At 52.3% G+C, this 13,298-nt stretch overlaps 1 protein-coding gene across 1 annotated transcript in view; it reads left to right on the top strand.

The window, feature by feature from the left end:
* The window catches only part of ABCA4 (ATP binding cassette subfamily A member 4), a 141,286-nt gene that overhangs the window by 111,790 nt on the left and 16,198 nt on the right, over positions 1-13,298 (top strand). The window contains 8 exon segments of the mRNA XM_055139903.1: positions 2,251-2,356; positions 2,470-2,544; positions 2,832-3,001; positions 5,088-5,265; positions 6,723-6,838; positions 7,679-7,826; positions 11,712-11,835; positions 12,100-12,229. Coding sequence (XP_054995878.1) covers positions 2,251-2,356; positions 2,470-2,544; positions 2,832-3,001; positions 5,088-5,265; positions 6,723-6,838; positions 7,679-7,826; positions 11,712-11,835; positions 12,100-12,229 — 1,047 coding nt within the window.

The raw sequence follows: 13,298 nt of genomic DNA, 5'->3' as shown, positions 1-13,298 counted from the left end.
GGAATCTCTCTCTCTCTCTCATTCTGTCACTCTCTCTTTCTCTTTCTCTCTCTCCCCCCCCTCCTCTGTCTGTCTGTGTATATATATAATCTGAAGTTTCAAAGACATAGTACAGAGGTTAAGGAACTTGCCTTGCATGTGGTTGAGCCCAGTTCAATCTCCAGCACTACATGGTACCCTGAGCACTGCCAAGAGTGGTCCCTGAACACAGAGCCAGGAGTAGCCCCTAAGCACTGCTGGGAGTATCCCCAACCCTACCCCTGCCCCCAAAAGGGGGCTGGAGAGATAATGCGGTGTGTAAAGAGTTTGCATTATGTGCCGCTGGTCCCAGTTTGAATGCCTGGCACCACCTACGATGCCCTGAGCATCTCCAGGGTCACTCTGGAGCACAGAGCAGGAATAGGCCCTGAGCATCACCTGATGTGGCCCCCAAAACCCCAAAAATTAAAAAAAATGTGAATGAATAAAACTGCAAGTAGGAAAAGAATCATACTTCTAGCCTTGCGGGCTCAGGAGTGGTCAAGATCTGGCAGGAAGCTACGTGACCTGGAGACCCCAACCAGAGGATGCTCAGTGGTGACTCTCTTTGAAGGATGTCAAATGCAAATATTTCCAGAACTATTCCAGAACATTCTCACCCAACGGACATTCTGAAACCTCTAAGGGTAACAATTTAGGTTGCTTCGTGAGAAGTCGCCTGACCTGAGCCCCTGGTTTTCCGTGGCCAGTTTCTGAGCCCATCCCAGACTAACCGTCCTGAGACAGTTCTAGAGATTTGCATGACCCCGGGGGTCTAGCACTGAGGTAGCTCTCCACAGAAGTGGGTCTAGAGAATCCCCAGAGAGCTGATGCTGACTTGATTTCCTGGGTGGATTCTAGGCCATAAACGGGAGGGGTGGGGGGCATGTCTGAGAGGCAGAGGGGCAATGTGGAGACCTTAGAATTCAAGCTCCTCCCCCCCACTTTGCAGGGGTATTGTGCTCTGTGGGTAATCAGGCTTTCTCCTGCAGAGAAGGGCTTGAATTTAGAGTCTACGTGGTCTGTAGACTTCCACAGTGATGTGGAATAATATAGGGTGGAGAGGAAACTTTCCAAACTCTCTTGACTTTTCTTGAACTAAATAAGTCATCAAATTAACATCAGACATTTTGGGAGGAGAAAAGAAAGAATTAGATGGCATCTTTCTGGAGAATCTACATGGATGTGGTTTCTGTAGCTGATGGGGTGGGAGGAGGGAATATATGCTGAACTAGGAAGTAAGATTGGGGACGTGGCATCAAGGACAAAGGAAAGGGATCTCCTATTCTCTCAGGGTGAGAAAAGGGTGGCTCATATGGTGAAGACCAGCAGCAGTGCAATTAGATGCTTGCTTGCTTCCCCTTATAGATAGGCTTCCCCTATCTATAAGGTAGAAAGGCTCCTTCTAGTAAAATTCTTAATTCTAGAGTCAGATAGAGAGTAGAGAGGTTGAGGTGCTTGCCCTTGCATGAATCTGACTGGAAGTTTGATCTGGCATAAAATATGGTTCTCCAGCCTACCAGGAGGGATCCCTGAGCAGAGCCAAGAGGAAGCCTTAGCAAAACAAACAGAAGAAACAAAAATCTTAATTCTGGGTAATATGACAATTTTAATTTTTTGAAGGCAGTTAAGGAAGTAGTCAGAAGTGACTTTAGGTTGAACCTGAGGACTCTATTGACCTCAGCTTGCTATAACCCACATGCTGAAGTGACACACGTGGAGACGTCAGAGCCATCCCCTCCCCCCACACACACGTCTGGCTGATGAGTGCAGGAATGGGGGTGGGGTTCAGGCAGGAAACAGGCAAGAGAGCACCAGGGATGGGGCTGGCGAGGCCAGTGTTCCAGCAGAGCCTGCAAAGCAGCCGTGATCTGGGAAAGGTATCACTGGTGAGTCGGGGAGAGTCTGGGCTCAGGACAGACGAGCCGGAGTTGGTGGAGACTCAGGAAGGGACAGCACTAGGAGCCCTGCAAAGGCAGCGAGTCCAGGGCAGCCTGGACCAGGGTGCCCCAGCCAGAATGTGCTGCAGAAGGCAGGGGTAAGGGAGGCTGAAAAGCTGGGCAAACCGAGCCCCGAAGGCTGAGCAAACTTTATCCCGGGCAGCCAAGGGTTGGTTTGCTGAGCAGAGCTCTGCCCAGGCAAGTGCCCCGGAATACTCATTTCCCAGTAGAGAATGAAGCCCACAGCCCCGTGTGCCAGCTCTGACCCTGGGCCCTCTGATTCCATTGGCAGGTACGGAGGAATTTCTGTCGGCGCAAAGCTACCGGCTCTCCCCCTCACGGCTGATGCCCTGGTGGGATTTCTCAGCGACCTGGGGCAGCTCATGAACATGAGCGGGGTAGGTCAACAGCCTGGGGATGTGGCGTCCATCAGGACACAGAAAGGAGCTGAAGACGAAGGAAAAAGAACCTCTGCCCCTCACCCTCCTTCTTCTTTATTATGTTTTTCTAGGGCCCTATCACCCGAGAGGCCTCTAAAGAAATGTCTTCCTTCCTCAAACATCTAGAAACTGAAGACAACGTTAAGGTCTCAGCATTACCTAATCTGCCCTAGAGCTAAAAAAAAATAAATAAATAAAAAGCTCACATGAACTGTTATTTTAGTTTTATTTTCCTTCCTTAATTAAATTCCATCCCTCTTCCTGTTGAAATCTTGCGTGGAATGCCTTCTAGATGCCAAGCCCTTCCTCCTCCTCCTCCTCTTCACATTCTTTGTGGACTCCTTTGTGCTTCAGCTATAATGGGGGCATCTGGAGGGTGAGGGTCCTGGGGCTGCCCAGCACAAGCTAAAGATGCTGCCTCTGCACCCCACAGGTATGGTTTAACAACAAAGGTTGGCATGCCCTGGTCAGCTTCCTCAACGTGGCCCACAACGCCATCCTACGGGCCCGCCTGCTTGAGGACAGGGACCCTGAAGAATATGGCATCACTGTCATAAGCCAGCCCCTGAATCTGACCAAGGAGCAGCTCTCGGAGATTACTGTGTAAGCCCCCATGGCTCCCTGGGGCCCCACTGTCTCCTCATCATCTCCCTTTGTTCAGACCAAACAGGATTTTCACTAAGGCTGGCCGCTGGGCTGGCCCACAGAGTGATTTAACCAGACTTTTAAAGGCGCCGACATAGTGGTCAGTCAAGAGTTTTCTCCAGCCTCATTACGGGGTCATAAGCAGAGCTTGGTTCGTTTCCACTTGGTCTCTTGATAACAAGTTGCTCTAGAGCTTATGCAAATAGCTTTCTTTCCAGCCCACCTCCCCAGAACTGGGTACGTTTTGTTCCCCTTTCATCTCCTCAGTAGTATTTATCAGAGCTTCTGGAAACTTCCCTCAGGCCGTGAAGGTTTGGAGAAGTTGATGGTTTTGCCTCCCTTTGGTTTAGGCTCCTCCAGCATAGCTTCAGGCAGGTCAGACGCCTGCAACCTGTGCAGTATGCTGTATGTGCACGCATGACAAGGCCTGCCTCAGGTGGGAATGTCTCTGGGAAGATTCTGGGGTGACTGGGGTACTCTGGCGTTCTGCAAAACTACTAAATAAACAGTACTGAAGGTTATTGTGGGTCCATCCCCTTGAGGCCTCTGAGGGCCCCAGACTGAGGAAATAAATGTGTGAGCTCAGTTCCCGCTCAGCCTGACTTTCCTTTACCTCTTGCCAAGCCTCTTGAATATGGAATAGGAAATAGGACACTCTTCTTGTTTGTTTTTGTTTGGGGGCCACACCTGGCTGTACTCAGAGGTTATTCCTGGCTCCTGCACTCAGGAATCACTCCTGACAGGCTTTGGGGACCATGTGGGATGCTGGGGATTGAACCCAAGTTGGCTGCATGCAAGGCAAATGCCTTACCCTTTGTCCTATCACGCCAGCCCCTGAACTAGGACACTTTTGTTGACAAAATACTAGGCTCATAAAAATGTGTAGAATGTTAAGGACTTGTTATCTACAGATAATAAGTAACACATCTATGGGGGTATTCGTGTGAGTTTCCTTTCTCCCTGGTTCTGTTCTTACTGTGTGGATAGTGCAAGCTGCAGTTATTTTTCAGGCTGTTATAGTAAGTATGTTGTCTTTTCTCATTTCTTTGAGTAGAGTTTCATGGGCTATGTCTGGTTCTGTGCTCAGGGATTACTTGTAAAGATGCTCAGGGGTCCAACCTGGGTTGGCCACGTGTAAGACAAGTGCCCTACCCACCATATTGTCTTTTAGCCCCAGTATGGTCTTAAAAGAGTCTGTTCTCCAGGTGGGCACTGCCCCCTGCCCAGGGTTTTGGTGTAGCTGAAGTTCAGGGTAGGCTAAGGGCCATGCTCAACCCCTTAGCAGATTTGTTTTCTTTGCTACCCAGGAAAGTGTGCGTAGAACAAAGATTCTGTATAACAGGATGTCTCTCTCTTCACTTAAACATACTTAATGGAAATTTCCCCATGTTCGGATGTGTTTCTGGAAAACATCAATTACCCAAGATGTTTATTTAAGAGAAGAAATTTCACAGATCCTATGGGTATCTTCATAGGCAATTCAAGAGACTCTACAGACAAAGTTTTAGCACTAGTCAGTGCATGGTTTCTATCAGTATATGATTGATAGAAAAAATTCATTTATACTCCATCACCAACAATTCAATAATATGACAGAAGTGTCTAGACTTTCCTCCTCACATGATACAATAGTAAATGTGACACAATAGTAAATATGAATCTTCGTTGTAACACAGAACAGGAAGCCCAAAGTCTCCATGTTTCTGTTTTTGTTTTGGGGTCACATCCAACTGTGCTCAGGGCTTATTCCTGGCTCTGAGATCTGGGATCCCTCCTAGTGGTGCTGGGGGGGGGGGTAAGGGAGAGGCAGAACCATATGGGGTGCCAGGGATAAAACCCCAGGTCAGCTGGGTGCAAGGGAAGTGCCCGACCCACTATACTATGGCTCCAACTCATCCATTTTTCTTCTTGGCCCGGTTTGCTTGAGACAGTTGAGTGGAACAACAGGGGGAAAGAGGGTCCTGGAGGCTCACACAGAGGCTGGGGTGCTGCCTTCCTGCTCTTCTTCCTCTTCCTCTCTCTGCACTTCTCCATCCTCCTGCAGGCTCACCACGTCGGTGGACGCCATGGTTGCCATATGTGTGATTCTCGCCATGTCCTTCGTCCCGGCCAGCTTCGTCCTTTATTTGATCCAGGAGAGGGTGAACAAAGCCAAGCACCTCCAGTTTCTCAGTGGAGTGAGCCCCACCACCTACTGGGTGACCAACTTCCTGTGGGACATGGTAAGTGTTGGTGTCAGGGTGCCCTCTCCCAGGTGCCCAGACTGAGGGGACACACAGAAAGAGGCTTGTGCTGTGGGGGCTGCCCCGGGGAACTCATCTGAAGGCGTCATGCATCTACAGCCCCTTAACAACTGCTTAGAGAATCACAGGACTCAGACCCCATGCTGGGGCTCCATGGGGCTTTTTTTTTTTTTTTTTTTTTTTGCTTTTTGGGTCACACCCGGCAATGCACAGGGGTTACTCCTGGCTCTGCACTCAGGAATTACCCCTGGTGGTGCTCAGGGGACCATATGGGATGCTGGGAATTGAACCCGGGTCTGCCGCGTGCAAGGCAAACGCCCTACCCACTGTACTATCGCTCCAGCCTCCATGGGGCTTTGAGGCCCTGCTCTAAGGGCCCTTCAGACCCCTGGGATGGTCATGGCTCTGCAGAAGGCTGGCCTTGCAGGAGCCCAGGAGTGGCTGTCCCAGCATGTCCCCCTGACAGGAGGCACTTCTGCTGTCTCCCATCAACTATTGTGACAGTGTCCAGTGTCCAGTACCAGAACACCCATGGGTACAAAAATGTCTGAAAGCATCTCCACTACAAATTCCTCTTCCATTACTAATGGTTAATAAGTACTAGGGGAAGAGATATTTTTCTTTTTAGAGAGGGAGGGTTTGGACCCTACCCAGAGGTTCTCAGGGGCTGTTCCTGGCTCTGCGCTTAGAAGAGTCCACAAGTGGTGCTCGAGGAACCCCATGTGGTACCAAGGATCCAATTGGGATCAGCTGCATACAAGTTGGGGATTAAAACACATGTTTTGTGTGTGGTCTTCTCTGGTTCTGTCCCCAGCACCAAGCGTCGCAGGGAGCAACCCCTAAGCTAGGAGGAGTCCATGAGCATCACTAGATGTGACAGTCTCCCCACCCCAAATTGAAACTCAGGATACGGAAATGTTTGGGGGTTGTTTGTTTGCTTCTTTGGGGTTGTTTTTGTTTGTTTGTTTGTTTGCTTGTTTTTTGGTTTTGAGCCTGGCTGTGCTCAGCACTTACTTTTGGTTCTGTGCTCAGGGATCACTCCTGACAGACTTGGAAGATCATATGGGATGAGGGGATGAAACTTAAGTGGGTCACACACAAGGCACACACTCTACCTGCTCTACTCTCTCTCTCCAGTCCCCAGAATACCAAAAATTGAACTCAGAATACTAGAACTGTTGTAAGTGCATATTAGGTGCCTAAATACCTTTTTGCTTAAATACCAAAAAAAAAAAAAAAAGAAGAAGAAGAAGAAGAAAAAGAAGGTGACAGACGGAAGGAAGTTTCCCCGAGCTGGGGCTGGCAGGGTCAGGAGTCTTGGAACAGTTTAACTTATGTTTGCTACCCGAGAACTGTTCAGACAGGTAAAACTACAATCCCAGCCATGAGTGTGGGCCTCGCCCTCCCCTCCCCTCCTCTCCTCTCCTCTCTTCAAGGCGAACTACTCTGTGAGCGCCGCGCTGGTGGTCAGCATCTTCGTGGGCTTTCAGAAGCAAGCCTACACTTCCCCGAGCCATCTTCCTGCCCTTGTGGCCCTGCTCCTGCTCTACGGGTGCGTCCCGGGTTGCAAGCTGACAGGATGGGGGGTGGGGCTCCTCAGACAGGAAAGGGGGGCGGGAGGGGGTGGGGCCTGGCCCCCTCATGGTCTGTGTCTGCCGCCCAGGAGTCTGTCCAGCTTGTGTGACACCACACAATGGTGCCGAGTCCTGGTCCATGGGGATGGAAGCTCCTTCCTTTCCACCTCTGGCCTGATCTAGGAGCCTGTCACTCCCCAAGCCGCTTTGACTCAGAGTCCTCGTGGCAGGCTGTCCCATCTCCCTCTGCACTGCCCCTGCATTCCTGAGCACAGGACAAGGCTCCAGCTGAAAAGCTGGTTCTGAATCAGGGGGAGATGGGGATGCAATCCAGTCAGATGACAGAGCAATGGGTGACACTTTGCCTTTAAATGGGGCACATAAAATACCTGTAACCATGGACCTGTTGCTTATGCCGTCTGGGCCTCAGTTTCCCACTCTGTAAAATGCAGATGGTGGTAACGGGCCCTCCCATGCCCCAGAGCAGTGCTCTCCATTCATTCCTTTGGGAGTGGAGAACTCGAGGCCCAGCAGGACTGCACCCTGTCCTCTCTGAGCAGTGGAGATGAGCCTGATTTGATCTCTGCTCAGCTCTGTGGTTCAAGCTGGGGTGGTGGGGGCTGCAGGGGAAATGGAGAAACGGTCCCGAAACGCATTTACCATGATCTTCTGCCTCTCACCCACACCCACGAGGGGATAGAGTATCTCCCCACTTGAAACTGAAGAGCCGGTTAGTGAGAGGAGAACACCCCCTCACGAGGGCCAGCAGACAGAACAGAAGCCAGAACTCTGTCCATAGTCAATGTCCTTTCACACAGGTGGGCCATCATTCCCATGATGTACCCAGCGTCCTTCCTGTTTGATGTCCCCAGCACAGCCTATGTGGCCTTGTCTTGTGCTAATCTCTTCATCGGCATCAACAGCAGTGCCATCACCTTTGTCCTGGAATTGTTTGAGAACAACCCGGTGAGTGCGACTTTCCTGGCTTCCTTGCTTGAATACTTGGGTAGTCAGGAACAAAGGATGGCCAACAGAACCACGACCTTCAAACTGAAGGTCCAGCAGAGCCATTTGACCAAATGAATGTTTGTTCTCTCCACCACCCACCTGCTCGTCTCTATTCCCTCAACTTTTTTTCTTCCTTCCTTCCTCCATCCATCCATCCTTTCCCTCCCTCCCTTCCTCCCTTCTCCCGTCCCTCCCTTCCTCCCTTCTCCCCTCCCTCCCTTCCTTCCTTCCTTCCTTCCTTCCTTCCTTCCTTCCTTCCTTCCTTCCTTCCTTCCTTCCTTCCTTCCTTCCTTCCTTCCTTCCTTCCTTCCTTCCTCCTCCCTCCTCCCCTTAAGCCCCTTCTTCATTTGTGCACCGAGACTGTTAGGAGATTTTGAACTCTTTTCTGATCCTAAACTTTCAGATTTGCTTGTTGCCTCAGTGAACTCATGTGATTTCAACACTTTTAATGAAAAGCAAACATGCCATGGAATGCCTCCTTCCTGTCCTTGTTTCCTAATTGCCTGGTTCCTTTCTCCGGAGATAACCTCTTATTTGAGTTTTTTATGAGTTCTTGAAACACAAGATTATAGTCGTACCTTTATATTCTTTCTCCCCCTCTCTTAAGCTAATTATAACATTCTAACCAGTCTGCATGAAAATCAATCCTGAGGAAAGGGTTAGGAATTTATGATGAAGAATGACTCATTTTTATGAACTATAAAGTCCAATTGCCCCATCCACACCCCCAGGCTTCTCCCTGCCCAAGAAAAGCTAAGCAGGGCCAGGGAAATAGCGTGCGAGGTTGAGCATGTGAGTGGCATGTGCAGGGGCTCTAAGTTTGATCCCTGGCAATGTAAGACATGCAGCACCCCTGAACCACTCATCATCACCCTGGGAGCCCTCGAGTAGCCCCGGGCCCCTGAGCTGTGTCAATAATGATCCTTATCAGAAAAACAAATAAATAAATTAGCTGGTCACAAGGCTAGAAAGATAGTAACAGAGGTTAAGACTCTTGCCTTGCCCACTGCCGAGTTCAATCCCAGGCATTGCAGAGGTTCCCACAAGCACCAACTGGGTCACTCCTGAGCGCAGGAGGAGGAATAGCCCTGCCCCCCTCCCCCCACACGCTGGTGGCCCCTCACACTGGCTGAGGACTCTGCTCCACAGCCCCTCTTGCGACTTCCTGGGAACATCCCCTCGAAGGGCGGGCTGGCCGTGAGCTGTGTCCCCAGAGCCTCTCCAGGCTTCCCTTCCCCATCAGGTCTTCCGAATGCATCAGTGTCTGCTCTACTACACTGTAGCCCACCCTCCCATCCCCCCCCACGCCACCCCACTTCCACCCTGCTGTGAGCCCCAGAGCAGCCCTGCACCATCTGCCCAGTTCTCGAGGCTCCAGACAGTGACCCTTCCCAGACCTCATCATGCTTTCTGTGGCCCCTCGGCAAGGAACAAAAGCTCTCTGTCCCATCACTGAGATAAGCGAGAATGCAGACCTGGGCCCTGGCCGCAGCGTCCGGCAGACTCAAAAGTGCTGCTTCTTAGAGCTGGTTTCATCTCTAAAAGCTCACAGCTGGCCCAGCCTCCAGAGCGTTTCTTCTGGATAATTCAGTTGCCAGCGCAAAGCAGCTCTGAACGTTCTCCCCGTTGTGGGCTGCGCTCCTGCAGCCATCCACTGCCCCTCCCACACCTAGAAGCTCATCACTTCTGTGTAACTGGCCAGGCGGGCAGATGCTGCCGAGACCCCAGCTTCTGTGGGTGCTTCCAGGGACCAGGTGCGGCTGCCCCAGCTCCATCAGCCAGGGGAGCAGCAGGGGAGGATGGAGGATGAGCAGCCCACTGGTTGTGTCCTGCAGCATTAGAGTCGTCTGTGTGCAGCTTAGGGACTAGTCAAACCCCAGCTCGGACAGAGCATTGTACCCCGATACAACACTATCGTGCCCAGTCAGGGCCAAGGTCAAAAGTTAGGCTGATCTGAATAAGTCTGATTTTAGTAGTAATGAAATGCTGACTCTAAGCCAGTCATTGTACTCAGGAAGGACCCCAGAATCATAAGGCTCAGGCCCAGCCCCCTGGAGCCACTGACAGGTGGAGAAAGTAGGCAGTGGGAAATACTCGGCAGTGGCACCATGGCAGACAGCAGCAGACTGCAAAGACCTAAGAGAGAGGGTTCTTGGTGCTGAGGGAAGAGCTGATGCCTCCTGCTAAGGGTAATGATTAAAAGTGCAAATAGAGAGAGAGAGGGAGGGGGGGCTGGAGCAATAGCACAGCGGGTAGGGCATTTGCCTTTCATGCAGCCAACCCGGGTTCAATTCCCAGCATCCCATATGGCCCCCTGGGCACCGCCAGGAGTAATTCCTGAGTGCAGAGCCAGGAATAACCCCTGTGCATTGCTGGATGTGATCCAAAAAGCAAAAAATAAAAAATAAAAAAAAAAGTGCAAAGGCCTAGAGGCAGAAGGGATTGTGCAGAGGGATAGATTAAAGAGAGGAGGCAGTGTGGCTGCCGGGGACGGATGCTGCCAGGTGGGGAAGGTGCAGGTGAGGTGCAGTCTAAGGCAGCCTGTAGTCTGACACCGATGAACAGACATCACCCTGGCGCTTAGTAGAGGTTCGGGTTCATTGTCTGGCTCTTTTCTGCTGGTAACAACCTCAGACGCTGTCATTGTTCTGCAGAGCTCAGAGCTCAAAGCAAGAGAGAAAGAAAGAAAGGAAGGGGGTGGAGAGAGAGAGAGAGAGAGAGAGAGAGAGAGAGAGAGAGAGAAGGAGGGAGGGAGGGAGGGAGGGAGGGAGGGAGGGAGGGAGGGAGGGAGGGAGGGAGGGAGGGAGGGAGGGAGGGAGGGAGGGAGAATGTGGGGAGAGTATGAGAGAGGGAGAGGGAGAATGAGAGGAGAGAGTGAAAGAGAATGATAGAGGGAGAAGGAGAAGAGGGAGAATGAAAGAGGGGGAGAGAGAGGGAGAGGGAGAGGGAGAGAGAGAGAGAGAGAGAGAGAGAGAGAGAGAGAGAGAGAGAGAGAGAGAGAGAGAGAGACTGCAAGCATTTGCTACCATGCCTGGTATAGATGTAGGAAAGCTTCTGTGTTCACTCCAAAGTGTGTCACCCTCAAAACAAAATGAAACAAAGTGTGTTGCCCTAAAGCTGGAGAAAGGACAGCAGGGAAGGTTCAACCCCCAGCATCCCCTCTTGTCCCCTGAGCACCTTCATGAGTAATTTCTGAGTGCAGAGCCAGGAGTAACTCCTGAGCATTGCCACGTGTGGCTCAAAATAACCAGGTTTCATGGGGGCTGCTGTGGGTTTGGTGGCCACACCCAGCAGAGCTCAGGGGCTAGTCCCAGCTCCAAGCTTTGCTCCCAGCAGCACTCCGCATCCATGCAATGCTGGGAATCAAACCCAGGGCACATAAAGCATGCACATGAGCCCTCTCAGCTCTCACTCCTGACCGCAGGCTTTAAGGAAAATATCTCCTGGGCATGTTTTATTTCCCACATACATGGCCACTGATGTGGAGCACAAACCTGCACATACCAGGGCTCCAGTCCAACTCTCAGCACTGTATACCACCTCCCCACCCCCCCACACACTCCTCCTCCCGCCACGCACTGCTGGGGCAGCCCTGATGGTCCAAGCAGCATGGCAGGGCTAACCCAGCACCGGGGATCATCAGGCCAGCAAGGCGGGACTAAGATTACTAGCAATGGTCTCCATTAAAAAAAAAAAAAAATTAACAGTGGAACTGCCGTATCTGCCTGATGAGCCCTTTCCAGAGCCCCGCTAGCTGCCTCATTCTTTGTCCGGAGCCTCTTCTGGGGGGCACCTGCTGCTGGGTGGCTCGTCTGCCCTGACTGCCCTGGTTCTCTGTTGCAGATGCTGCTCAGGTTCAACGCCATGCTGAGGAAGCTGCTCCCCATCTTCCCCCACTTCTGTCTGGGCCGGGGCCTCATTGACCTGGCGCTGAGCCAGGCAGTGACGGACGTCTATGCCCGGTTCGGTGGGTGGCGGTCTGGGGGAGGTGCCCAGGGCAGCAGGTGGTTCAGAGGGCAGCCTGGCTGGGCTGGGATGGCTTTGACCTTCCGAGAGATGGGGAGCCCCTGTGTCCATGACTGAGGGCCAGGGCCTCTTCCCGCCTTCCCTGCTCTGGCTGGGGCATGGAGCTGGGCTCTCCCGGAGGAAGTTCAGGCCCTGCCGAGACCCAGAGTGCAGGGGCCACTGTGGCTGCTAACGTGGGCGTCACTCCGCTCACCTCTGCCCCCAGGTGAGACACACTCCTCAAACCCCTTCCGGTGGGACCTGCTGGGGAAGCACCTGACCGCGCTGGCGCTGGAGGGGGTGCTGTACTTCGTCCTCACCCTGCTCTTCCAACACCACTTCTTCCTCACCCGAAGGTATGTTCCTCCTGCGGCCAGCCCGGGAAAGCTCGGGACCCGGCTTCCCCTCTGGGCTTCTGTCTTTCCTCACCAACGGCCCCCTCCATGATGGATTGTTGCAGCCTCAAAGCTTCTCTTGCCCTGAGTAACATAAGGAAGAGATGGATTAAAAGAGGATGAATGAAGAACTGAAGCACTAACCAACCTCCCCATTCAGTCAGGCCTCCTCAGCTGCCAGCTCACTCTGCAGGCCCCTGCTCACAGGCTGTTCCTCCTAGGGTCAGCCCTTCCCCTCGCCCCACTCAGCCATGGTGCCCAGTGCCCAGAAAGCCACCTCCTTGGCGGCCCATGCCAGACTGAGGGCTCTGCGTGCAGCCTGACGGCACCTCACGGGGTCCTGGAAAGTTATTTCTTACCCTCTCATCCTCTCAGGAGAGTCGGGTTAAAGCTACACAGAAATTCAGAGATGGTTGTTTAGGTTTTGATGCACAGAGAATTAGGTTGTTGGGAACCTCCCAACTACAAGGCTCTGAGGCCTGAGGCAGACCGCCGTCAACACTCTGAGTGGAACAGCGTGACACGAAGTGGTTCTCCTACGGGGCTGTGGGGGTGTGAAGAAATGCAGCCCTGCTGTGGCCTGTGCCTGACCGCACCTTTAAGAGACAGTTGGGAGATTGGGAGGGCGTTATTTACCAGATTCATTAGTTTCTACCTCAGAGATCAAAGATAGAGAGGAACAATTGAGTGAGCCCTGCACACTTTAGCACCAGACTCCACTCCCTGCCTCTGCCCAGACCAGCAGGCAGAGCCAGTGGAAGGTGGGGAGGGACAGGGAGGACCAGGCTGAGGCAGGTGCTCCTGGCCGGTTGGGAGGGGCAGGAGGGAGTGGATGCGAGAGTGGCTCTCTCACCTGCATAAGGGCTTGGGACTTAGGCCTGAGGACATCAGGGAGAGTGGGAGGGGGTGACCTCATCTGCCAGGACTGGAAGCAGAGGTCAGACAGAAGTCCTCTGTCACTAAGAATGAGACCATAGTGTGTCTGGAGACATGGGTGGCACCAGGAAAAGGAGCAAGGGAGGGTGATGGG

The sequence above is a fragment of the Sorex araneus genome, chromosome 5 (assembly GCF_027595985.1).
Source record: "Sorex araneus isolate mSorAra2 chromosome 5, mSorAra2.pri, whole genome shotgun sequence".
Classification (NCBI taxonomy): domain Eukaryota; kingdom Metazoa; phylum Chordata; class Mammalia; order Eulipotyphla; family Soricidae; genus Sorex; species Sorex araneus.
The sequence above is the reverse complement of the archived record's forward strand: the minus strand, read 5'-3'. Positions and strand labels throughout refer to the sequence as shown.